Below are 22,198 nucleotides of genomic sequence, written 5' to 3'. Positions count from 1 at the left end.
GCACGGGTACCTGCTGCGTGCTGAAGTCCCAGCCCAGGCAGCAGCGGCGGGCGCCGGGCCGCGCCATGGCCCTGCTCTGGTGTCCCGGTCCCGGTCTGACCCTGCGCGCGACGGTCGCGGCGCTCCTGCGCTCACAGCCGCCAGGCCCGCCCCCGGCCCGCCCCCGGCAGGACTCCGGACACGAGTCACGCGGCGCCTGGCTCTCGGGCGCCGCCTGCGGGGCGCACCGGCCGGGCCCGCTGCGGCCCCCGCCCCGCCTCGCCTCCCAGCTCCCCGCCGGCCCCCAGTGCTCGCGGCGCGGCCTGGCTTCCCGGGGGTCATCAACTGTAGGACGAGTGGCCGCTGCCCGCCCGCTGCTGGCTCTGGTTTGGGTCCGGGGGCCGCTCTCCACCTGTGGCGCTCTGCGGGGCTGTCCAAGCCCCCACAGACCTGCGTTCGGAATCAGAGCCCCGGAGCCTGCGGGGTACCCGCGGGCTGGTGCACAGGGATGAGGACCAGAATCCGACCGCTCCCTCCGTTTCGCGGAGCTCTTCCCTTTGTCCCACCTGGCTGCACCCTTCTTGTCCCCACCCCCAACTCCTGGGCGAGCCCGGCGCACCTCTCACGTCCTTGTGGTGGTCCCCTTCCCTCTCTCCTCGCAGAACTTGACCTGCCTGCACGGGGCTCAGATGGGAGCGGCCCCTTGGCCAGAGTCCGCCCCTATACAAGACGTTCACAGCCCTGGGCCGCGGCCTCCCACGGCCGGCTCATGTGCCGTGTGGCCTGCAGCCTGCTGTCCTCACTGTGACGTTGGCAGGTGGCTACTATTTGTCTCCATTAAAAAATAAAGAATAAAACCCTTTAGGGGCAGGCGCTGTGGCACAGCAGGTTCGGCCACTGCTCAGGACACACCTGCTTTGAGCCTTGGCTGCTCTGGCTTCTGATCCAGCTCCCTGCTGAGACGCTGGGAGGCAGCGGATGATGGCCCAAGTATGTGAGTCCCTGTCACCTGAGTGGCAGACCCAGATTGAGCTCCTGGCTCCTGGCTTCAGCCGGGCCCAACCCTGGCTTTTGTGGGCGTCTGGGAGTGAACCAGCAAGTGGGAGATCTCTTTGTCTCCCTCTTTCTCTACCTCTTTCTGTAACTCTTTCAAGTAAATGAATCTTTTAAAAATTTCATGCAAACACAGCTGAGAATGGCTCATGGAACACTTTTTTTAGAAAAAAGAGTTTATTTACTTACTTGAGAGGCAGAGTTACAGAGAGAGGGAGAGAGAGAGAGAGAGAGGTCTTCCATCTGCTGGTTCACTCCCCAAATGGCTGCAATGGCCGGAGCTGGGCCAATCTGAAGCCAGGAGCTTCTTCTGCAACAGGATTCGTGTACAGAAACAAGACACCAAGGCCTTTTAACAGGAAGTAAGGTGAAAATTTTTTATCCAAAAACCTGAGCCCAGGTCAAAAAGGAGTATTTCCTTATATACGGTTTAAGCCTGTTTGTCTCCCTTTTGTGGCTACATGCATAGATTTGATTGGATATTCTGATGTTACAATGGGGCAGCAGGAGTCGATACAATGCTGCACTGGGTACATTGTTACTATTGATCCTTTCCACCACACCCTGAGCCCTCTGTGTGCTGTGCTAGCAAGCAGAAGCTGGAGTGGTTACATAGGAGCAGATAGCGACTGTAGTGGGCTTTCACAGGCAGGCAGGTAACAGCCGCATTCTATTCCCAGCACAGATTCCTGCAGTTTCTTCTTCTGACCTTGCAGAGGCTTCCGCAACTTTAATCAAGTCAGTTAGAAACAAGTGTAATAAAAGACAAAGGCCTCGGGGCTGGCGCTGTGGCGCAGCAGGTTAATGCCCTGGCCTAAAGTGCCGGCATCCCATATGGGCGTCAGTTCGGGTCCTGGCTGCTCCTCTTCTGATCCAGCTCTCTGCTATGGCCTGGGAAAGCAGTAGAAGATGGCCCAAGTGCTTGGGACCCTGCACCTGTATGGGAGACCCGGAAGAAGCTCCTGGCTCCTGGATTCGGATCAGCGCAGCCAATTGGGGAGTGAACCATAAGATGGAAGACCTCTCTCTTTGCCTCTCCCCTCTCTCTCTCTCTCTCTCTCTCTCTCTCTCTCTCTCTCTCTCTCTTTTTCTTTGACAGGCAGAGTTAGACAGTGAGAGAGAGAGACAGAGACAAAGGTCTTCCTTTTTCTGTTGGTTCACCCCCCGAAATGGCCGCTATGGCTGACGCGCTACGCTGATCTGAAGCCAGAAGCCAGGTGCTTCTCCTGGTCTCCCATGGGGTGCAGGGCCCAAGGACTTGGGCCATCCTCCACTGCACTCCCTGGCCACAGCAGAGAGCTGGCCTGCAAGAGGGGCAACCGGGACAGAATCTGGCGCCCCGACTGGGACTAGAACCCGGTGTGCCGGCGCCTCAAGGCGGAGGATTAGCCTAGTGAGACGTGGCGCTGGCCTGCCTCTCCTCTCAACGTGTAACTCTGACTTTCAAATAAAGAAAGAAAGAACTTCAAAGCTTAATTGTTTAAAAAAAAAAAAAAAAAAGACAGGCTCTACCACACTTCCGGCTGAAGCACTTGCGCCATCCTCTGCTGCTTTCCCAGGGGCACTAGCATTAGTGGGGAGTGGATCAGAAGTGGAGCAGCCGGGATCTGAACCAGCCCATAAAGGATGCTGGCGCTGCAGGTGCTGGCATAACCTACTATGCCACAGCGCCCCAACACCATCGAGTCTGACTCCAGAGTCCACGTGCTTAGCAGTGAAATAAGACGATTAGGACGGCATGATTAAGTGGGCAGGCCCCTACTGTATGCCAAGTCCCCTGCAGGCCAAGGCTGATGGCTTTCCCAGGCTGCCCTACAGGGAGGCCTTGCTTTGGGGGGAAGGGGGTGCCTCTCCCTGCAGGCTGTGGCACCATCCCTGCCAGGGACTCCTCCTCCCTGGCACTATGGCCACTTGCCTGTAGCAGAGCCCATTTGCCTGCTCTGCAACCCCGGGATGGCGAGCAGCATCTTCCTTCCAGGTTGTCTTCCAGGGTGAGGCAGGGTGTTTGGGGGACCCAAGATGGGAGACCCAGATGGAGTTCCTGGCTCCTGGCTTTGACCTGGCCCAGCCCCAGACTTTGTAGGCATTTGGGCAGTGAACCAGCAAATGAAAGTTCTCTCTCTCTGTCATTTTGCCTTTCAAATACATAAAATAAATATATTTAAACCAAACAAGCAACTCAAAGTAGATTAAAGACTCCAACGGAAAATGTGACTCTTTGAAACCACTAGTGGGAAACGTAGAGGGAACACTTCAGTACGCTGGAACGTGTGAGACTTTTTTGGACCAGACTTCAAAACACAGAAAACCAAAGCAAAAATAGACAAATGAGATTTTATCAAACCAGAGAGTCAAGGAAGCAATCAACAGGCTGAAGAGACAGCCTACAGAATGGGAGAAAATATTTGCAAGCCAGACATCTGACAAGGGATTGATATCCAGAAAATATAAGGAACTCAGACAACCCAATGGCAAGATCATCAGGGAATGCAAATGAAAACTATGATAAGACAGCACCTCACCCCCAGAAGACAGCTGTTATCAAAATGACAAAAGCTAAGTGTTGTCAAGAATGTGGAGAGAGGGGAACCCTTGCACACAGTTGGTGGGAATACAAATTGCAGCCATCATGGAAGACAGTCTGTGGTTGTGCCAAATTGGAAACACAACTACCCGATGACCCAGCAATCCCACTCCCGGGCATCCATCCGCAGGAAACGGGAGAGTCTGTTGAAGAGACAGCTGCACCTCCGTGTTCACTGCATCAAAGTCACGCTAACCAGAAGTGGCACAATGGACAATGATGCTGTGGCACATACACACAGCAGAATACCACTGAGCCGTAAGAAAGCGTGGAATCGCGTCATTGCAACAACGTGGGTGGAACAGGAGGTCCCTGTGTTCAGAGACACAGGCCAAGCTCAGAAAACAAGAACCGCAGGAGCTCACACAGACGAGGAGTCCGAAGCCAAGGGGAACTCACGGACGGTAAAAGGACGTGGTGGTTCCCAGAGGCCGAGGAGGGAAGGGAAGAGAGAGGGGCGGGAAGGCTTGGTTAAAATGTGCTAAGTTGGGGTTGGTGCTGTGGCACCCTATGTTAAGCCACTGCTTGCAACACCAGCATCCCATTCGGGCGCTGGTTCGAGTCCCAGCTCCTCCACTTCCAATCCACCTCCCTGCTAATGTACCTGGGAGAGCAGTGGAAGATGGCCCAAGTGCTTGGGCCCCTGCATCCACGTGGGAGACCTGGAAGAAGCTCTGGCTTCTGGCTTCAGATGGGCCCAGCTGCAGATGCTGTGGCCTCAGGGAGTGAACCAGTGCGTGAAAATCTCTTCTCTTTGTCTCACTCTGTGACTCTACCTCTGAATTAAATAGATAAAAAATCTTAAAAACAGGAAACAGCTGGGCATTTGCCTTACAGGTTAGGAGGCACGGAGGTATGCACTCACCCCGTATGGGCGTGTCTGAGTGCAGGTCCCAGCGCTGCTGCCAGTTCCTCGTTCCTGCTACTGTGCACGCTGGGAGGAGGCAGGCAACGGCTCCGACAGCTGGGTCCCTGCTGCCCACGAGGGAGACCTGGACTGAAACCTGGATGCCAGCTTTGGCCTTGGCCGGGGCTGCCAGGGCCGTCTGGGGGCTGGCAAGCGCACGGGAGCTCTCTCTGTGTCTGACACTGTTTCTCTGCCTCCCAAATCAATAAATAGCAAAGGTCATGAAAGCATTTTTAAAAAACAGAGAAGTCAAAGTCATTCACCACAATATTGCGTTTTCCTACACCAGCTTTTTTTTTCTTTTGTCTCTTTGAAAGGCAAAGTTACAGAGAGGCAGAGAGAGGTCTTCTGTCTGCTGGCTCACCGCCCCCCCCCCCAGGTGAGCTGATTGAAGCCAGGGGCCAGGAGCTTCTTCCAGGTCCCCTACGTGGGTGCAGGGCCCAAGGACCTGGGCCGTCCTCTACTGCTTTCCCAGGCCACAGCAGAGAGCTGGATCGGAAGGGGAGCAGCCAGGACCTGAACTGGCGCCCACATGGGGCACCGGCGCTGCAGGCGCCCTGCTCGCCACAGTGCCAGGAGCAGCTTTTGAGTGAAGTTGTGAAGTGAGCACAAACATGTGGCCAGCAGCTAAGTCCACACGAGTGAAAGCTGAGTGCTCTTTAGACCATGTGCCTAAGCACCAAAGTCCATCAGACTTCTCTCCAGTTATAAACACAAAAGTCAGCTTTTAAGGATGTTAACCTCAGGTGCACGAGTTATTAATTTGCCCGGAGGCAGGCCTACCGACCTTGAAAAAGGGGCCGTGTGCAGCGTGGGCTGTAGTTCAGAGTGTGTCTTCTCTAACAGCAGCCTCCCTGGGCCTTACCAGGAGTTTTACTACCTCTGAGATAAGACAAGAAATAGCTATTTTTTTTTTAATTTGACAGGTAGAGTTATAGGCAGTGAGAGAGAGAGACAGAGAGAAAGGTCTTCCTTCCATTGGTTCACCCCCCAAATGGCCGCTACTGCTGGCACACTGCACCAATCCGAAGCCAGGAGCCAGGTGCCTCCTCCTGGTCTCCCATGCGGGTGCAGGGCCCAAGCACTTGGGCCATCCTCCACTGCACTCCCGGGCCACAGCAGAGAGCTGGCCTGGAAGAGGGGCAACCAGGACTAGAACCCGTGCCCATATGGGATGCCAGTGCCACAGGCAGAGGATTAACCAAGTGAGCCTCAGCGCCGGCCCAAGAAATGGCTGTTTTCTAACACAGCCAACGTGAGTGTGTATGCGTAGGAATCTTTCAGCTCAACACACATGCAATGGAATAGAGGCCCTGAATGCTAACTGGCTGGTCTGTTTTGTCCCCAGCTTCTGAGTATTCGGAATTCAGTGATTTTTGTGTTGCAGTAGAAAGGAGAGGAACTAAACCTGCTGATACAGTTCCAGATCTTCATGTAAAATATTTTTCAGGGAAAACTTTTTGTAAAAGATTTATTTATTTATTTGAAAGAGTTACACAGAGAGAGAAGGAGAGGCAGAGAGAGAGAGAGAGAGTCTTCCATCATCTTCCATCCGCTGGTTCTCTCCCCAGATGGCCACAATGGATGGAGCTGCACTGCGCTGCGCTGATCCGAAGCCAGGAGCCAGGAGCTTCTTCTGGGTCTCCCACATGGGCACAGGGGCCCAAGCACTTGGGCCATCCTCTACTGCCTTCCCAGGCCACAGCAGAGAGCGGGATCGGAAGTGGAGCAGCCGGGACTCCTATAGGATGCCAGCACCGCAGGCGGTGGCTTTACTGGCTATACCCCAGCAGCAGCCCCCACAGGCAGCATCGTAACCCTCTATGCCACAACGCCAGCCTCTAAGCAAGTCTAACAGATGAATAAAAATTCCACTGCTTTCCCAGGCCATAAGCAGAGCTGGATCAGAAGAGAAGCAGACGGGACTCCAACTGGCGCCCACATGGGAGAGGCTCAGCCCACTGCACCACAGCACCAGCCCTCACCGCCAGCTTTCATCTACAAGTCTCCCTGTAGCCCCAGGGAGCCCAGGAATCGAGGCAAAGCTGCCCTGCTCCCTGCTCTGTGCGCCCTCCAGCCCTGAACCGACAGCTTTGCCGCACGTTGTGTCAGTGAGCCTGGCTTTCACTGGGGGTCCCACGGCAGTTTTACTGCATCCGTCTCTCGGGCTCTGCCCTTCCTCCTCTCCATGAGGGTCTGAGTACTTCTGCACACAGAAAAGAAAGTATACTCAGGTGTACTCAGGTATAGTCATCCGTGGGAGTGGGATTCGCAGGCTGGCAGTGCTTAGGGGGATTTCTGCTTTGTATGTGCTCTGCGTTGTTGGACTGTGACGTTCTGAACTGAAAGGTTTAAGAACAACAGGATAGCAGGCGGAACCTCACGAGGTTTATGACTTTCAAGTCACCCTCTTACGTGGTTAGCAGGTCAAAGAGGAAGGAAAAGCACACTTGGAAAGCAGGAAAATCAAGCACTCTTCTCAGTACCTCTAGGCTCAGTGGCAATGCAGGTTCCTGAAGCTTTCACTAAAGAGTGAAAATAAATTAACTCCCGATAATGAGTAGAATTGTTTGCCCTATGGTCCAAGTCTACTTTTTTAAAGATTTATTTATTTGAGAGGCACAGTTAGAGAGAGAAGGACAGAGAAAGAGAGAGAGAGAGAGATCTTCCATCCACTGGTTCACTCCCCAGATGGCTGCAATGACCAGTACTGGGCCAGGAGCTTCTTCCGGGTCTCCCACGTGGGTGCAGGGGCCCAAGCACTGCCTGTGCTCAGGTGCCGGTGTCCTTCTCGCTGTCCCTGGAGCTGCTGTCCTATCAGACGCTCCCGGCCGACCAGATGCTGCCCGGGGTGGACATCGTGCGGAGTGCCCGCGGAGAGCGCGAGATGGTGTTCACGCAGAGCCTGCGCCTGGACTACGGCACGCAGAGCGCCCAGGCCAGTGCTGGGCCCCAGGGAGGAAGGCGGGGCTGAGGCGGACAAGGGCCCCAGGGCGCCCCAGCACCGCCCGGAGCAGTCTCCTGAAAGGGGCCCTCGGGCAGGGAGGAAGCCGGCCTCTGCCTCAGGCTCCCAGGGCCAGGCCTCCCTGGAGGAGGTAACTGGAGCCAGGCCCCTGTTCAGTGGAGGGAGGAGGGAAACCACGGTGTCTGTCAGCCCCAGGGAATGGCAAGATGGGCGGGGACAGTGAGCACTGGAGGCAGCGGCCAGGGACAGCACTCTTGGGGCTCGGAGCACCAGGGCGGCTCACTGGGCCTGGAGTGCCCTGCTCAGCTTAGGGGGAGGGGCGGGGACGAGGCCTAGGGGGGAATCCACTGAGGCTGGAGGCTGGGCAGTGGCCCCTGGGCAGCCGCAGGGACAGGGGTGGGTGGAGCCAAGGAGGGTGTTCCGGTGACGGGGGGTGGGGGGCCAGGAGCAGTGGGTGCTGAGCTGGAAGGGGCAGGTGAAGGGGAAGAGGCTGGCTGGCCAGGCCAGGCCGAGGGCACGGGCTGGATGGCAGTGGGCGGGGGCAGGGACTGCAGGGGCACCACCCTGGCCCAGCCCTGAGCAGAAGCCCAGCTTCTGGCTCCTGGGGCCGCCCCGCTGTCCCCAGAGCAGTAGGCCCCGGGCGGCAGGGTCCCGGCCTAGAGCGGCCAGCCCAGGGCCCCTGCCGAGGTCGAGGCTCTGTCCGCAGGAGGTGCCCCTGCGGGCCGTGGTGGCCGTGCCCGAGCTCCAGCTCTCCAGCAGCTGGGTGGACTTCGGCACGTGCCTTGTGAAGCAGCGGCAGGCGCGCGAGGTCTGCCTGATGAACCTGAGCGGCTGCCAGAGCTACTGGGCCGTGCTGATGGGTACGCGGGGCCGCCGGGCACTCCTGCTGCCCCCCGCCCGCCCCCTGTCCCCGGGGCAAACACCTCCCGGAAGGGGCTGCAAACCCTGTCCCTGCAGGCTGGCTGCCGGGGCTGGGCACCTGCAGCCAGGGCCAATGCCCGGTGACCACAGGGTGGCCCCGCTCAGGGCGGAGCTGTGGCGAGCCCTGGGGCTGGGGGAGGCATTAGGGCTGGCCCCGCGCAAGGCCCACACCGCTGTGCCCCCCTTGCCCTCCGTGCAGGGCAGCAGGAGGCAGCCAAGGACGCAGGAGCCTTCGAGGTGTCCCCGAGCACCGGCGTGCTGGAGGCGCGGCCCCACAACGGGCCCCCGACCTCCGTCAGCCTGCAGCTCCTCTTCACCGCCAGGTGCAGCCTGCTGGCCTCCCCGGGCTGCCCACGGGTGGAGCCGCTGCCCGGCCCCTGCTGACCTCAGGCCCACTGCCCGCAGGAGCTGCGAGCTGTACCAGTGCACGCTGGTGGTGGACGGCGTGCTCGGGGAGAAGGCCTGCGCCCTGCGGCTCCAGGGCCTCGGCTCTCACGACGAGAGATATGCGTCCTCGCTGCAGCCCTGAGGCTCGGCCCGGCCCTCGGCCCAGGCCCGGTTTGCCCCAGCTCTGCCGGGCACGGACCACGCTGGGCCCCGGGAGCCAGGGCCACGGGCTCCGCCCCGCACTGCGCATGCCCACAGCTGCCCCGGCCCCGCCCAGCGCGGCAGAAGTCACGGCCGAGACGGCGCAGAGAGGCCCAGGGAGGCGAGCACCGGCCAGGAGACAGCCACAGCCACAGCCCCCAGGCAGGCGACCACGTTTACTGCGTCCACGCATCCAGGAGGGGCGCCACCGCCCACCCCGGCTGGCTTGCCCTGGCCCAGCAGAGGGGCCCGAGCGCCCGCCACGCTCCTGCGCTGAGCCGTCCAGACGCGCGTCTTCCCGTGAGCGCAGTGCCTTCACTGGGCCCCTCCTCCGGTGCTGGACCCCGCGCTGTGCTACTGTCGACGGCTCTCCTGCCCCTGGGCGGCTGTCAGGGCGGCGTCTCGGGCCGGGGCCTGGCTCAGTGCCCTGGGTATTCAAACACGGCAGCGGCGCCCATCCCGGTCCCGATGCACATGGACACCACTCCGTAGGCCCTGTGGACACAGGCAGGTGACACGCCAGCCCCCCCCCACTGTCCCCTCCCCTCTGTGAGCGTGGCAGATGACCGCTGTGGGCCAGGGTCCTCGTGGAGCCCAGCATGTGCCCTGCGCCTTGGGCCCGCGTCCCTGGTTCGTGCCCCTGCCCTCCCCAGCCCAGCCCAGCCTGGCCCCGCCAGCCCCTGGAGCGCAGCCCGACCTCTTTCCACGGCGCTTCAGCTCGTTGAGCAGCGTGATGACCTGGCGCGCCCCGGTGCAGCCCAGGGGGTGGCCCAAGGCCACCGCGCCCCCCAGAGGGTTCACTTTCTCAGGGGGGATTCCCAGCTTCTCCACGCAGTAGACGGCCTGGCAGGAGGCAGGACTTCAGCAGAGACCCCTGCCCCGCACCCCTTGCCCACGTGCTGCCCCCGCAGCCCAGGGCCCATGAGTGCAGGGGACACAGCTCACCTGGCTGGCAAAGGCCTCGTTGATCTCAAAGATGTCCACATCCTTCACCGTCAGCCCTGAGGGCCGGGGCAGACCTGAGCCAACGCTGCGCTGGGCAGGACTCCCAGTGCCCGGGCCCACCCCGTGCAGGGGCCTGCTGCAGGTGCCGGCTGGTCTGCCCCGCCCTCACCCTGCACCATCGGGGACCCCCCACCCCCACACAAGCCCAGAGCCACCTGACCTGCTTGTTGCAAAGCTGCGGGGATGGCGTAGGCCGGCCCGATGCCCATGATGTCAGGCGGGACGCCGACCACGGCGTAGGCTCTCAGCACACCCAGGATGGGAAGGCCCAGCTCCTCAGCCTTGGCCCTCCGTGCCAGCAGGACGGCGGCCGCCCCATCGCTCACCTGGCTCGAGTTTCCTAGGGGCAGGTAGACAGGGGAGGGACCTCAGGGGGGCACAGCCAGCCCTGCACACCCTCCGACCAGCACCAGGCCCCTGGCTCAGCCCTCACCGGCCGTGGTGGAGCCGCCGTCCTTGAAGGCAGGCTTGAGCTTGGCCAGGCCCTCCATGGTGGTGCCCGGGCGGATGCCCTCGTCCTGAGCCACCGTGACGCTCCTGCTGCCGCCCTTGTCATCGCGCACCGTGGTCGTCACCGGCACGATCTCGGCTCGGAAGCAGCCCCTGCTCTGGGCTCTCGCCGCCCTGCCAGCGCGCGCACAGCCGGCTCAGCTCCCTGGGGGCGCGGGGGCTCTGGCCGAGCGGCAGCCTCTTGGCCATCAGCCCTGGACCTCCGGGTCCCAGCCACCCAGTCCCCGAGCGGAGGGGACCCCGCCCCAGCACCCTTCATCCAAGCAGGGCGGGGGCACCTCGTCCCACCAGGGCCACCTGCACACAGCATCACTGTGGGCCAACTATCAGATTAAAATCCGCCTGTGACAGACTGCGTTCCGCATCCCACCTGCGGTGCCTTGGCAAGGCCAGACCGAGGGATGCCGTGGGCCCACATTCCCCCCCTCTGCTCCCAGGACTGAGCCTGCGGGAGGGGGCGGGAGGGGGCCGCTGGGCTCCGGAGCCTGGGAGGGGCTGGGTTCTGCCAGCTGAGCCCTCCTCCCAGCAGCTCAGGGCTGTCCCTCCCAGTGCACACTTAGAGACAGACGCGGAACCGCCCGCCATAGCTCGAATCCCAGTGGGCTGGCGGCACAGCACGTGGGGGAGCCCGGGCGGGCTGGCGGCACAGCACGTGGGGGGGCCCGGGCAGGCTGGCGGCACAGCACGTGGGGGGGCCCGGGCAGGCTGGCGGCACAGCACGTGGGGGGGGCCGGGAGGGCTGGCGGCACGGCACGTGGGGGGGCCCGGGGAGGGCTGGCGGCACGGCACGTGGGGGGGCCCGGGTGGGCTGGCGGCACAGCACGTGGGGGGGCCCAGGCAGGCTGGCGGCACGGCACGTGGGGGGGAGCCCGGGGAGGGCTGGCGGCACAGCACATGGGGGAGTCCGGGCGGGCTGGCGGCACAGGCGCATTGGGGAGCTGGCAATCGTGTGTGAAACAGGCGCAAGGAGCACCCGGCGGGAAGGCACCCAGAGCTCCCAGCGAGGGTTCAGGTGGTGTCTGGCCCAGACACCCGAGTCCCTCCTCGGAGACCCGGATGCCACTCCCCTCCCTCGCTGTCCCCCCCCTCCCCCCCCCCCGCAGCTCAGAGTGGCCAACATTAGCCTGCTGCTGTCCGGGGCCCTGAGCCCCTGCGTACTCTGAGGTCACCCCCAGCCCCCACCGCAGGATGGGACCCCAGACGCAGGCCTGGTCCCGAGGGAGGCTGGGATGCCAGGTTCCCAGCGCCAGCTCCTAGCAAAGCCTGGGCGGCCATGTCCCACCCCACACCCAGGCAGAGACGAGACCTGGCCCTCGCTGTGCCCCTGAGGAAAGAGGGGGGAGGGGGCCCAGCAGGCAGAAGACACTCAGTGGGCAGACAGGGACGCGACCCCAGGCCCGGCCCCTCCTGGCTGGGAAAGTGCGGGGGCGTGGCCGCTGTGGCCTCAGGCTGGGCCCCGTCCACCCTGCCGTCCTCGCAGCCCAGGGACACTCACTTCTGCTGCGAGGCCAGCGCGAAGGCGTCCTGCTTCTCTCTGGAAATGCCGAACCGCTCCGCCACGTTCTCCGAGGTTATCCTAGAAGGTGGGGGCGGGGCCGGACTGGAGCAGCGGGCGGGGGCCCTGGGGCCCAGGGCTGTGGGCAGGGAGGGCGGCGGGGGGGAGGGGGGGGAACAGACCGCGAGGCGGCGCTGCCGGCCAGACCTGCGGAAGCTCGCACCCACAGCCACCAGCGCCCAAGAGGGAGGCCCGCACGGTCAGGTGCAGGCCGGGGTCTGATCCCCGGGGACGCCGGCGTGGCACAGAGGATGGGGCGGGGGGCCCGTGGGGCACAGGGCGGCTTCGCGGCCAATGTCTGACGTTCCCACACGGGGAGACGGGAGCCCCTCGCAGGCTCGGCAAGGCTGAGGCTAGGAGGCCTGTCCCGGCCTGGGCCCCAGGGGCACAGCTGAGCTCTGCCAGGCCCCTGGGCAAACAGCTCAGCCTCTCTGAGCCGTCAGGGCTCCCACAGCCGCTGGAGCCAGGGCGCCCTGGCCAGGCCCCGGGGATGGCCCAGCACTCAGGGACACTGGCTCAGGTGCTGGTCACACGCAGGGCACGTCCCACTGCGGCGGGGCCCAGCCCTCAGTAGCACGCCCAGCAGTCAGCCCCCCGCTCCTCTCACGGCCCGGCCCTGCCAGGCTCCAGGTGCAGCGGCCAAGGTCCTGGCCGAGGCTGAGGGCCTCGGGGAGGGGCGACAGGCCGGCTGCGTTTGCAAACTCAGGGGCACGGACAGAGCCGGGGCTCAGGACAGGGAAATCGAGGGCAGCGTCACGCCAGGACCCCACGGCAGGGAGGCCACGGCCGCAGGGATGGGACGGCCCTGGGCCCTGCCCCGGGGCCCACACAGGCGCCGTGGGAGACACTCACCCCATGGGAATCAGGCAGTCTCTGGCCTTCTCGTTCTCCACCAGGCGCGAAGTGATGTTTCCAGGGTTCCCTCGTTCAGCCATGGACATGGACTCCACCCTGTGGAGGAGGGGGAGGAAGCCCAGGAGCGGTGGGCGGAGCCCGCAGGCAGGGCTGCACCCTGGGCCCTGAACCTGCCCCCCCAGAGGCCCCGCCTGGGTCGGCCCCGCTCCCCTACAGAACCGGGAAATCGGGGTCCTGGCAGCTCCCCAGCACAGCCTCAGTCAGCCGCCGAGGGGGAGTGGCCGTGGACTCAAGGCAGAATACCAGGACACTCAGGCCAGCCGGCGCTGCGAGCTGCACGGACCCCGAGGTGCTGGGAGCCATGGGAGGGCAGGAGAGCCAGCACCCTGTGCTCAAACAGGGCTCCAGGGGGGGCTTGCCGCATGCCAGTCCACGGGGCGCCTGCAGGTGCTCCGGGGCCTCATGTCAGCACCCCACCCCACAGAGGAGGACGCTGAGGCCAGGGGGCTGAGGACCTCGTCCACGCACACCCAGCCTGGATGCAGATGAGGCAGTCCAGCATCACAGCCCATGCCTGTCACAGGTCCACAGCCCCGGGGACCGCCTGGGCGGCAGGCGTCACCCTGGCCGGACCCTGAACATCCCCAGGCCCCCGACCTCGACCTGCTGGAACACGTGCCCTTTTCCACACTCAGCGTGCCTCCAGCTACCTTTCCCCTAGTAAGACGGGGCAGGAGAGAGGCCAAAGGTCAGACTGCACAGTGCCCTTGCCCAGCCTGAGTGCCCGCAGGGCGGTGCACCTAAGTCAGGGAGGCCCAGTGACCACCGGCATGGGCTTCCGGCCACGAAACAGCCATGGGGTCAGACAGGCAGCGGGAGCTCAGCGGGACCCAGCCTGCTCCCGACGCCCGCCCAAGCCGGTCACATTTTGCTGCAGTCCCGGACGCAGCGAGGTCAGGGTGGAGGCATGCAGCCTACACTCCAGACAGGACCCTGCCCCTTGGACCACAGGAGGGGCCGGCTGCTCTCCCCAGGGGCAGACAGGCAGGGAAAATGAGCATGCGAGGTGTGGGGTCAGCAGCTGCCCCCGGCTTCGAGGACCCAGGACTGCGACTCCCCGGGCCGCAGGAGCCCAAGCGCTCAGTTTCCTTAAGAGAGCCGCCTGCATGGCCAGCCTGACGTGGGCCTCAGGGAGAGGTTGGCTCTGCTGTCACGGGGGTTCAGGGGCTCCACACACGGGCATCCTTACCCACAGGCCATGCCGATGTCGTAAGACCCATTTCTGATGCCGCCTGGAACGAGAGCGTTTCATGAGCACCCTGGGCCAGCTCCCCACCCGGCCTCTGCGCCCAGGCCAAGGCCCGGGCAGTGGCCGGGGGCTCCTTCACGCCTTCCGTGGGGTGCGGCCTCTCAGAAATCTTGCAGGTGGGCACCGGGGGCTCTGTGGCTCTGCGCCCGTGGAGACTCACCGGCTATGTTGGCCAGGGCCTGCAGCCCCGAGGAACACTGTCTATTGATGCTGCACATGGGCACGGTCTCCGGGATGCCACTGCGAAGGAGGCAGGCGGGGGGCAGCGTCAGTCCCCGCAGTACACCTGCCCCACCAGGGGCTGCCAGGCCAGCTCCTGGGCAGAGCCGGGCTCTGCAGGGGCTTGCTCCCCAGCACCCATGGCCAGGGGCCCTCCAACCCTCCAGTCCCCCTCAGAACCCCAGGGAGCGGAAGCACGGGATGATGCCGGTGTGCGGCACCCCCAGCGCCCGACTCCCACCTTCACTCGCTCACCGACCGCCCTCTCCGCGCCAGGCACCACCCAAGGGACACCGAGACAATGGATCAGTGTGCCCTACACAGGAAGTGGACCAGCTGGACGGGACTGAAGCAACGGCCCAGCTATGGCAGAGGCGGGGGGCTCACATAGCCACGCCCCCATGAAGAGCCCATGCCTGCGCTGGGTTCAGCTGGGCCACAGCCTGGAGGCAGGGTCAGCACGGCCAGGGCAGGAGGACGAGAGGCAGAGAGCAGGCCGAGAGAGGGAAGGTAGCTGTGGAGCCAGACTGTGGGCGGCCTTGAACTCCAGTCTGTGCTGCCGCCTCCCCGGTCACTAAAGGAGTTCGCTTTGCCGGTCCCTCACTGGGCAGCAGTCCTGCCACTCCTCTGTGCAGGTGAGAGGCTCTGAAACCTACGGGTGAAAGCCACTGAAGCACTAGCGCCCACTCAGGACGGCGGCAGCGTTCCTGGGGCCAGGCCTGGAGCTCCCCACAGCCCAGCCCCCACTCACACGCAGTCACCCTGTTTACCTGGCAGACGAGGGCACAGTCCACCCTCATGAGGGACAAGAAGCCCGTGAGCTCCTGCCCCAAAGAGCCCGTGTCCTGGCCCAGCGCCGACCCCTCCCTGCCCAGAGCAGGCGCCCGGGGGTTGCTGCCCCAGGCTGTGCCCTCCCCCCCAGGGCATGCTGCCAGGCTGGGTCCACTCTGAGTCCCCTGGACAGCCCAGAGCCTCGGGAGAACTTGCCTCAGGAACTGCGCGATCCGGGCCATGACGGCCCCGGCCCCCGGCTGGAGCACGTTCCCTGCAGACGGTAAGCCGGGGCTCAGGTGCCAGGCGGCAGCCACGAAGCCCCTGGAGGAGTCGTTCCTGTATGTCTGCCTCACCCAGCCTCTGCCCCCCAGCGCAAGCCGCACCTTCACGGGGAGCCTAAGCACAGAGCGCTGCGGGTGCCGGGCGAATCCAGCAGAGTGGCTCCTGCCAGTGCCCAGTGCCCTGCGTGGGCCGTCCCACGCCCCGCTGCCAGCTCCACGGCTGGAGACGTGGGGACCCTCTGCAGGTGCCTGAGCCGCTGGCCCCGCTGTGCGTGGACAGACACGTCCTGGGGGCCTGGCTGCAAATAGGAGCCGCCCCCCGGGGCCCTGCAGGGACGGACGGGAGGGTCCGGCTCACCCACGCAGATGTCCCCCAGCTGCTCCGGCCGCAGCCTCACGTCCTGCAGGACCGCGGTCAGCACGGCCGCCAGGAGCTCGTCGGGGGTGGTGTCCTGAGCGAGAGGCACAGCCGCGCTGACGCCGCCTCCCCGGGGGCATCGCGCGCCCCGGGGCTCAGGCGGCGCCGGGACCCCTGGAGCCCTACCTTGAAGCCGCCGCGGCCCGCCTTGCCGATGGCCGTGCGCCGCCCGTGCACCACCACCACGTCCGAGGCCGAGGCGCGCGGGGAGACGCCCAAGCAGCGCGCGGCCTGCGGCGCGGGGCCCGAGTCGGGGCGGCCGCTCAGGTGGCCCAGCACGACCTGCAGCCGCCACATCGCGCGGGTCTTCGGCGTAGACGCGCCTCTGGCCGCGGGACCCACCATCGCGGATTAAAAACCCTTGGGCGCAGGCGCAAAACCGCACCTCCGCCTCAAGCCGCAATCACCGCCCACCGCTCAGCGGATTGGGGCGAGCCGCCCCCAGAGGGCCCGCCCTCCCTGCTCCACCAACCAGAAGGCGCGCTCGCCTGAAGTCCCGCCCCCTGGGCCCCGCCCATAGCCCCTCCCCGCGGCCAACCAAAGCGGACCTTCCTGGAGCCCTGTCCACAGGCGCGGGCCGAAAACTTCCCCGGTTTCGCAACTTTGGGTAGACTGACAGGCCGGCCCCGAAGCCCCGCCCGCAGCTGCCCGCGCGGACCTAAGTCCTCCTCCCCGCCCAGGGGCCGTGCTGTGCCCGGTGCCGACGCCCGGCCGGGGGCTTGGCCACTCCCGGCTGCGCGTCCCCGAGGGAGCGTGGGCGTCACGCGGGGGAGGACCGCCCCGCACGTGCGCGAGCGGCTTCGCAGCAGTGTGTGGTGTCTAGCCGGCTGCCCGCCTTCCCCAGGCCCAGGTCCCCGGAGAGGGACCCTAGATCCCGGGAGCCTGCCGCGTGCCTGGCACCTGCTAGGTGACGGTGCGCACCTGCCGGATACAGGACACGCCGGGGCTCGCGGGGCGGGACTGTGTGCCGACCCCAGCCCGCAAGGCCAAGCGCCCCTGACTCCCAGGGGAAGGGCCGCGGCCAGCCTCGGACGCCCGAAGCCCCGTCCCGGCTCTACTCGGTGGGCCCGGCCGCCCCTGCCCAACTCCTGGGGACAGGGCCGGGGTCGCAGAGCGCGGAGGCTCCAGAGGACAGGGCCGACGCCGGTCCCCCCGCGTCTGCCGCGCCGTGCCAGGGGACAGCCGAGCGGGAGGGGTCTGACTTGCTCCGATCCGGCCCAGCGAGGCCCCCGCGGCCCCGGGATGAGGCCGGGGCCCCTCCCCGCGGCCTGTCGACGCGGTTCTGCGGGGCGGCGCTTCTCGGAAAGCCGAGGCCGGCGGGGCGGGGCGGGCGCAGGGGAAGAGGAAGCGCGGGCCGGCGCCGCGCCCCGGGAGCAGCTCGCCATGGCCGCGGGAGGCCCCGACCTGAGCTCCGAGCCCCCCGCGCGCTCCGCGTCCTCGCTGCCCCTGGCGGCGCTCAACGTGCGCGTGCGGCGGCGCCTGGCGCTGTTCCTGAACGTGCGCACGCAGGTGGCAGCCGACTGGAGCGCGCTGGCCGAGGAGATGGGCTTCGAGTACCTGGAGATCCGGCAGCTGGAGACGCGCCCCGACCCCACGGGCAGCCTGCTGGACGCCTGGCAGAGCCGCCCCGGCGCCTCGGTGGGCCGACTGCTGGAGCTGCTGGAGGCGCTGGGCCGCGACGACGTGCTGGCCGAGCTGCGCCCCAGCATCGGTGAGGGCACCCCTTCCTGGCGCGGGGGCAGTCAGCGTCCGATCGGCCCAGGGGCGGAGGGAGAAGGGCACGGCCCGGTTCCCTGTCCTGGCCCGGCCGGGAGAAAGGCGGAGGAGGCCCGGGGCAAGGTGGGGCCGCGGCGTGGGCAGAGCCCTCCAGGCAGGCCAGCCATGAGGATCAGGCTGGGGCCGGGGCTCGGGTAAGAGTGCTTTGGACACACGCGGTGGCTCACATGACAGCCGCCCACAGACAGGCGCACGGTGCTGGTTTGGGGCCGCCGCCATCCCTAGCCGTAGCCGCTGAGGCTCCTGCACCCTTGCTCCCAGCGCCCGGGGTCCCGCCAGGCTCAGGGACCCAGGACAAAGGGACGGCCGCGGCTGTGGAGGGAGGAAGTGGGTCGGAGCTGTGACCGCCGGCCACAGGGCTGTCACCGCCTCTTCCCGCAGAGGAGGACTGCCAGAAGTACATTTGGAAGCAGCAGCAGGAAGAAAGCGAGAAGCCCCTGCAGGTGGCTGTGGTAGGCAGCAGTGTCCCACGGACCCCGGAGCTGGCCGGCATCACCACGCTGGATGACCCCCTGGGTAAGGGCGGGACCAGCTGGCGTTCAGGGCAGAGGGGCTGTGGGGCCCCGCGCAAGTCCCTGAGTCTTTCGGGGATCGGGATGACCCCCACCCCCAACACGCCCGTGAGCTGCTGTGTCCTTTAGCCAGGGATTGGTACCCCCCCCGGGGGGGGGCTGAGCTTGCCTGTCCTGGGAATGTCCTCCTGGGTGGGGGTGGGGCCTGGGCAGGCTGCCAGCCCCCAGCCCGCAGCCCGCCTGGGCCAGGCTCCTCGCCAGCCTCCCCGTGGCCCTGTTCTGTGCCCAGGCCAGGTGCCCGAGCGCTTCGACGCCTTCATCTGCTACTGCCCCAGCGACATGCAGTTTGTGCAGGAGATGATCCGGCAGCTGGAGCAGACCAACTACCGGCTGAAGCTGTGCGTGTCTGACCGCGACGTCCTGCCCGGCGCCTGCGTCTGGTCCATCGCCAGTGAGCTCATCGAGAAGAGGTGCGTGAGGCACGTCCACGGCTGGGCCCCCCTCCCAGCTGGGTCCTGTGTGGCCTGGGCTCCGCTGAGCAGCCTGCCTGCTGTCCCCCACCCCCAGGTGCCGCCGGATGGTGGTGGTTGTCTCGGATGATTACCTGCAGAGCAAGGAGTGTGACTTCCAGACCAAGTTTGCCCTCAGCCTCTCTCCAGGTGAGCGCAGAGGAGCAGGAGGCGGGGCCTCAGCAGGGAGCCCCTGCAGGGGGTGTCGTGTGCGGCCAGGGGAGGGCTGTGGGAGGCCCTGGGCTGGGGCCTGGTGCCAGTGCCGCCCCTGGCTTGCAGGTGCCCATCAGAAGCGGCTGATCCCCATCAAGTACAAGGCCATGAAGAAAGAGTTCCCCAGTATCCTGCGGTTCATCACCGTGTGTGACTACACCAACCCCTGCACCAAGTCCTGGTTCTGGACCCGGCTGGCCAAGGCCTTGTCCCTGCCCTGAGGCTGGTGCTGGCCTCTGTCCGCCTGCCTGTGCACTCTCGGCACGGCTCCTCCTGTGGCTGCGTGGGCACCGGCGCCCCCTTTGTCTCTCGACTCTTGGAACTGCCGGCCCCGCAGGTCCTCTGCTACAGCCTCACAGCATCTGGGCACCGTGACCGTGACCATGGGGGCCGGCTGGGCGCGAGTGGAGCCAGCTCCGAGCTCGTCTCCCGTCTCTGGCCCGAGCGGTGAGGTGGGAAGGTCGGGCAGTGGCTGTTCTCGTAGCAAAGCTGAGGCGCTGCCCCGGCTGTGCACGTGCCCATGGTCTCAGCCTCAGCCCAGCTGGGCTGTGGAGGGATCCTGGCCTCTGCTGTAGCTGTCGGACGTGTGCACCGGGGCTGGGCCGCCTTGTGCTGTGAGCAGGGACCTTCCGCCGGGCCACCTCTGGGACTCCTGAGTGCCTCAGCCAGCCGTTTGCTTACAGACAGGGACCGCACGAGGTTCTGCTGCCCCAGGCTCCGGCCACACGGACACGCAGACTCGTGGGCACACGCGGGCCCCCGCGTCTTCCTGGGTGCTGGCGTCCCCCTGGACAAACCTGGGCCATGGCTGTCGTCCTTTGCCCCCGTCCCTGGTCCCGGGACTGCAGGGAGCGTGCAGGGAGGGCAGCAGCTGCCGGCCTGCGCTGTGGGGGAGCGGCCGGCACAGCCCTGTCTACCACCAGAGTGCTCTGTGCTGCACCCTCTTCCACGCAGACCACGCGGTGGGCTCAGGCGTCTGGCCCTGGACAGACCCCGGCCCCAGGACCCAGGGGAGACTGTCTCCTGTGCTTCGGACTGCGTGCCTGCCCCGGGTCTCAGGGGCCACGGAGCCCCTCCCTGTCATCTTCGTGATGTACATGGATGCCACGTGCCTGGCCCCTCCGTGTCGGGCGTCTTAGAGCTGTCGTGAGAAGGCATCGTCTGGCCCTGTCTAGTGGGCACTGCTAGACTCCCAGGAGTTGACGCCAAATGTCGGCTCCTCATTCTCCCTCCTGTAACCCGGTTTGTAATAAAGAGTAATCTATTTTGGGGATGGCGCGTGTGCGTATTGCGTGTGTATGCATGTATGAGCATGTGTGTGTTGTGTGTATAAGCATGTGCATATATGTGTGCATGTGCCTGTGTGTGTTGTCTTGTACATGTGTGCATATGTGTGCGTGTGTTTGTCCATGTGTAGTGTAGATGCCTGTGTATGCATGTATACATGTATGAGCATGTGTGTTGTGTGTATATGCATGTGCATATATGTGTGCATGTGCCCATGTGTGCGTGTTGTCTTGTACATATGTGCATATGTGTGTTTGTCCATGTGTAGTGTGTATACATGTGTGTACATGTGTGTGCATGTGTGTTTGCCATGTCAGTATGTATATACATGTGTATATGTGAATGTGTATATGTGTGTATGTGCATTGTGTCTTGTATATGTGTGTGCATATGTGTACATGTGTTTGTCCATGTGTAGTGTATACGCATGTGTGTATGTGTCTGTGTATATGCACATGTATGTGTATGTGCATGCATGTGTGGGTGTGCATGTGTGTTTACCGTGTCAGTATGTATGTGCATGTGTGGGTGTGCATGTGTGTTTGCCGTGTCAGCATGTACGTGCATGTGTATATGTGTGTGTGCATGCATGTGTGGGCATGCATGTGTGTTTACCGTGTCAGTACATATGTGCATGTGTATGTGTGTATGTGCACGCATGTGTGGCTGTGCATGTGTGTTTACCATGTCAGTACGTATGTGCATGTGTATATGTGTGTGTGCACGCATGTGTGGGCATGCATGTGTGTTTACCGTGTCAGTACATATGTGCATGTGTATGTGTGTATGTGCACGCATGTGTGGCTGTGCATGTGTGTTTACCATGTCAGTACGTATGTGCATGTGTATATGTGTGTGTGCATGCATGTGTGGGTGTGCATGTGTGTTTGCCGTGTCAGTATGTGTATACACATGTGTGGATGTGTGTGTGCGCGCGTGTGTGGGCGTGCATGTGTGTTTGCCGTGTCAGTATGCATACACATTGTGGATGTGGATGTGTGCGCCCATGCACAGGGCTGGGGGCAGGACCCTGCGGCACGGCAGTCTACAGCTCGGCCAGCATCTGTTGGTGAGGTCTCCGGGTTCTCCAAGGGCCACCTAAAGGCCGGGCTTCCTCAGGGCTCAGGGCTCACCAGGGCTGTGTGCGGAAACAGGGAGACGGGCTGCCGCTGTGGCGTAGCAGGTGAAGCCACAGCCTCAGCACCGCATCCCATGTGGGCGCCGGTTCTAGTCCCGGCTGCTCCTCTTCCAGGCCAGCTCTCTGCTGCGGCCTGGGAAAGCAGTGGAGGATGGCCCGAGTGCTTGGGCCCTGCACCCACGTGGGAGACCCTGGAGAAGCTGCTGGCTCCTGGCTTCGAATGGGCACAGCTCCAGCCATGTGGCCATTTGGAGAGTGAACCAGCGGATGGAAGACCTCTCTGTCTCTCCCTCTGTAATTCTACTTCTCAAATAAATAAATAAATAAAATCTTTAAAAAAAGAAGTCCTACAGCTCAACACCAAGTTAGCAACCTGATTCAAAATGTACATAGAGGGGCCGGCACTGTGGCACAGTGGGTTAGAGCCCCAGCCTGCAGTGCCGGCCCATATGGGCACGGGTTCAAGTCCCGGCCACACCACTTCCAATCCAGCTCCCTGCTAATGTGCCTGGGAAAGCAGCAGCAGATGGCCCAAGTGCTTGGGCGCCCACACCCACATAGGAGACTGATGAAGCTCCTGGCTTTGGCCGGACCCAGCACTGGCTGTTGGTGCCATCTGTGGAATGCACCAGGGGACGGAAGATCTCCCTCTCTCTTGCCTGCTCTTCCGTAACTTTCAGAATAAATCAATTTTTTTTTTTTGACAGGCAGAGTGGACAGTGAGAGAGAGAGAGAGACAGAGAGAAAGGTCTTCCTTTGCCGTTGGTTCACCCTCCAATGGCCGCCACAGCCGGCGCACCGTGCTGATCCGAAGCCAGGAGCCAGGTGCTTCTCCTGGTC

The 22,198-nt window shown here is 63.8% G+C and overlaps 4 protein-coding genes across 12 annotated transcripts in view; 2 read left to right on the top strand and 2 right to left on the bottom strand.

Moving 5' to 3' along the window:
• Positions 1-164, bottom strand: part of XYLB (xylulokinase) — a 47,733-nt gene extending 47,569 nt beyond the window's left edge. For 6 of the 7 annotated variants that reach the window (XR_011388291.1, XM_070073035.1, XM_070073036.1 and 3 more), the window contains exon 1: positions 11-164. Coding sequence is in view for 5 of the 7 variants with exons in the window: in XM_070073035.1 (XP_069929136.1) it covers positions 11-67 (57 nt within the window). In the remaining 2 variants the exon portion in view is untranslated. The remainder of the gene's footprint in view (positions 1-10) is intronic. The other variant, XM_070073042.1, reaches the window with a different exon arrangement.
• A 5,270-nt stretch (positions 165-5,434) lies between these two features.
• LOC103346542 (DLEC1 cilia and flagella associated protein) lies at positions 5,435-9,014 on the top strand. 2 transcript variants are annotated; one of them, XM_008252714.4, is made up of 4 exons: positions 5,435-7,461; positions 8,195-8,348; positions 8,609-8,732; positions 8,815-9,014. In XM_008252714.4, the coding sequence occupies exons 1-4, from the start codon at positions 7,363-7,365 to the stop codon at positions 8,936-8,938; spliced, it is 501 nt and encodes a 166-aa protein (XP_008250936.2). In that variant the 5' UTR covers positions 5,435-7,362; the 3' UTR covers positions 8,939-9,014. The 2 variants fall into 2 exon arrangements, with proteins under 2 accessions (XP_008250936.2, XP_069929145.1); XM_070073044.1 differs by having other exon boundaries at positions 8,195-9,014.
• Positions 9,015-9,153: 139 nt separating this feature from the next.
• On the bottom strand, positions 9,154-16,295 carry ACAA1 (acetyl-CoA acyltransferase 1). Its single transcript, XM_051841184.2, has 12 exons — positions 16,050-16,295; positions 15,864-15,957; positions 15,438-15,495; positions 14,392-14,471; positions 14,172-14,214; positions 12,920-13,018; positions 12,008-12,088; positions 10,436-10,626; positions 10,163-10,342; positions 9,943-9,998; positions 9,695-9,840; positions 9,154-9,492 (listed from the first exon to the last, which is right to left on the bottom strand). The coding sequence occupies exons 1-12, from the start codon at positions 16,266-16,268 to the stop codon at positions 9,417-9,419; spliced, it is 1,323 nt and encodes a 440-aa protein (XP_051697144.1). The 5' UTR covers positions 16,269-16,295; the 3' UTR covers positions 9,154-9,416.
• A 139-nt stretch (positions 16,296-16,434) lies between these two features.
• Positions 16,435-20,206, top strand: MYD88 (MYD88 innate immune signal transduction adaptor). Of its 2 annotated transcripts, none has more exons than XM_002723869.5 (5): positions 16,435-17,634; positions 18,081-18,215; positions 18,501-18,681; positions 18,779-18,870; positions 19,000-20,206. In XM_002723869.5, the coding sequence occupies exons 1-5, from the start codon at positions 17,166-17,168 to the stop codon at positions 19,152-19,154; spliced, it is 1,032 nt and encodes a 343-aa protein (XP_002723915.2). In that variant the 5' UTR covers positions 16,435-17,165; the 3' UTR covers positions 19,155-20,206. The 2 variants fall into 2 exon arrangements, with proteins under 2 accessions (XP_002723915.2, XP_051697145.2); XM_051841185.2 differs by having other exon boundaries at positions 16,480-17,634; positions 18,501-18,662.
• The last annotated feature ends 1,992 nt before the right edge of the window (positions 20,207-22,198 follow it).

The sequence above is a fragment of the Oryctolagus cuniculus genome, chromosome 4 (assembly GCF_964237555.1).
Source record: "Oryctolagus cuniculus chromosome 4, mOryCun1.1, whole genome shotgun sequence".
Lineage (NCBI taxonomy): Eukaryota > Metazoa > Chordata > Mammalia > Lagomorpha > Leporidae > Oryctolagus > Oryctolagus cuniculus.
Note: the sequence above shows the minus strand (reverse complement) of the source record. Positions and strands in the feature narration are given on the sequence as shown.

Excerpts from the sequence above, each read along its gene's own strand:
- LOC103346542 (XM_070073044.1), top strand. The coding sequence starts at position 7,363 with ATGCTGCCCGGGGTGGACATCGTGCGGAGTGCCCGCGGAGAGCGCGAG. Across the intron at positions 7,462-8,194 it reads ACGGCACGCAGAGCGCCCAG|GAGGTGCCCCTGCGGGCCGT; the intron begins GCCAGTGCTGGG and ends CTCTGTCCGCAG.
- ACAA1 (XM_051841184.2), bottom strand. The coding sequence starts at position 16,268 with ATGGTGGGTCCCGCGGCCAGAGGCGCGTCTACGCCGAAGACCCGCGCG. Across the intron at positions 15,496-15,863 it reads GCTGGGGGACATCTGCGTGG|GGAACGTGCTCCAGCCGGGG; the intron begins GTGAGCCGGACC and ends TACCGTCTGCAG. Across the intron at positions 9,493-9,694 it reads CTGAAGCGCCGTGGAAAGAG|GGCCTACGGAGTGGTGTCCA; the intron begins GTCGGGCTGCGC and ends CTGTGTCCACAG.
- MYD88 (XM_002723869.5), top strand. The coding sequence starts at position 17,166 with ATGAGGCCGGGGCCCCTCCCCGCGGCCTGTCGACGCGGTTCTGCGGGG. Across the intron at positions 18,682-18,778 it reads AGTGAGCTCATCGAGAAGAG|GTGCCGCCGGATGGTGGTGG; the intron begins GTGCGTGAGGCA and ends CCCCACCCCCAG. Across the intron at positions 18,871-18,999 it reads TGCCCTCAGCCTCTCTCCAG|GTGCCCATCAGAAGCGGCTG; the intron begins GTGAGCGCAGAG and ends CCTGGCTTGCAG.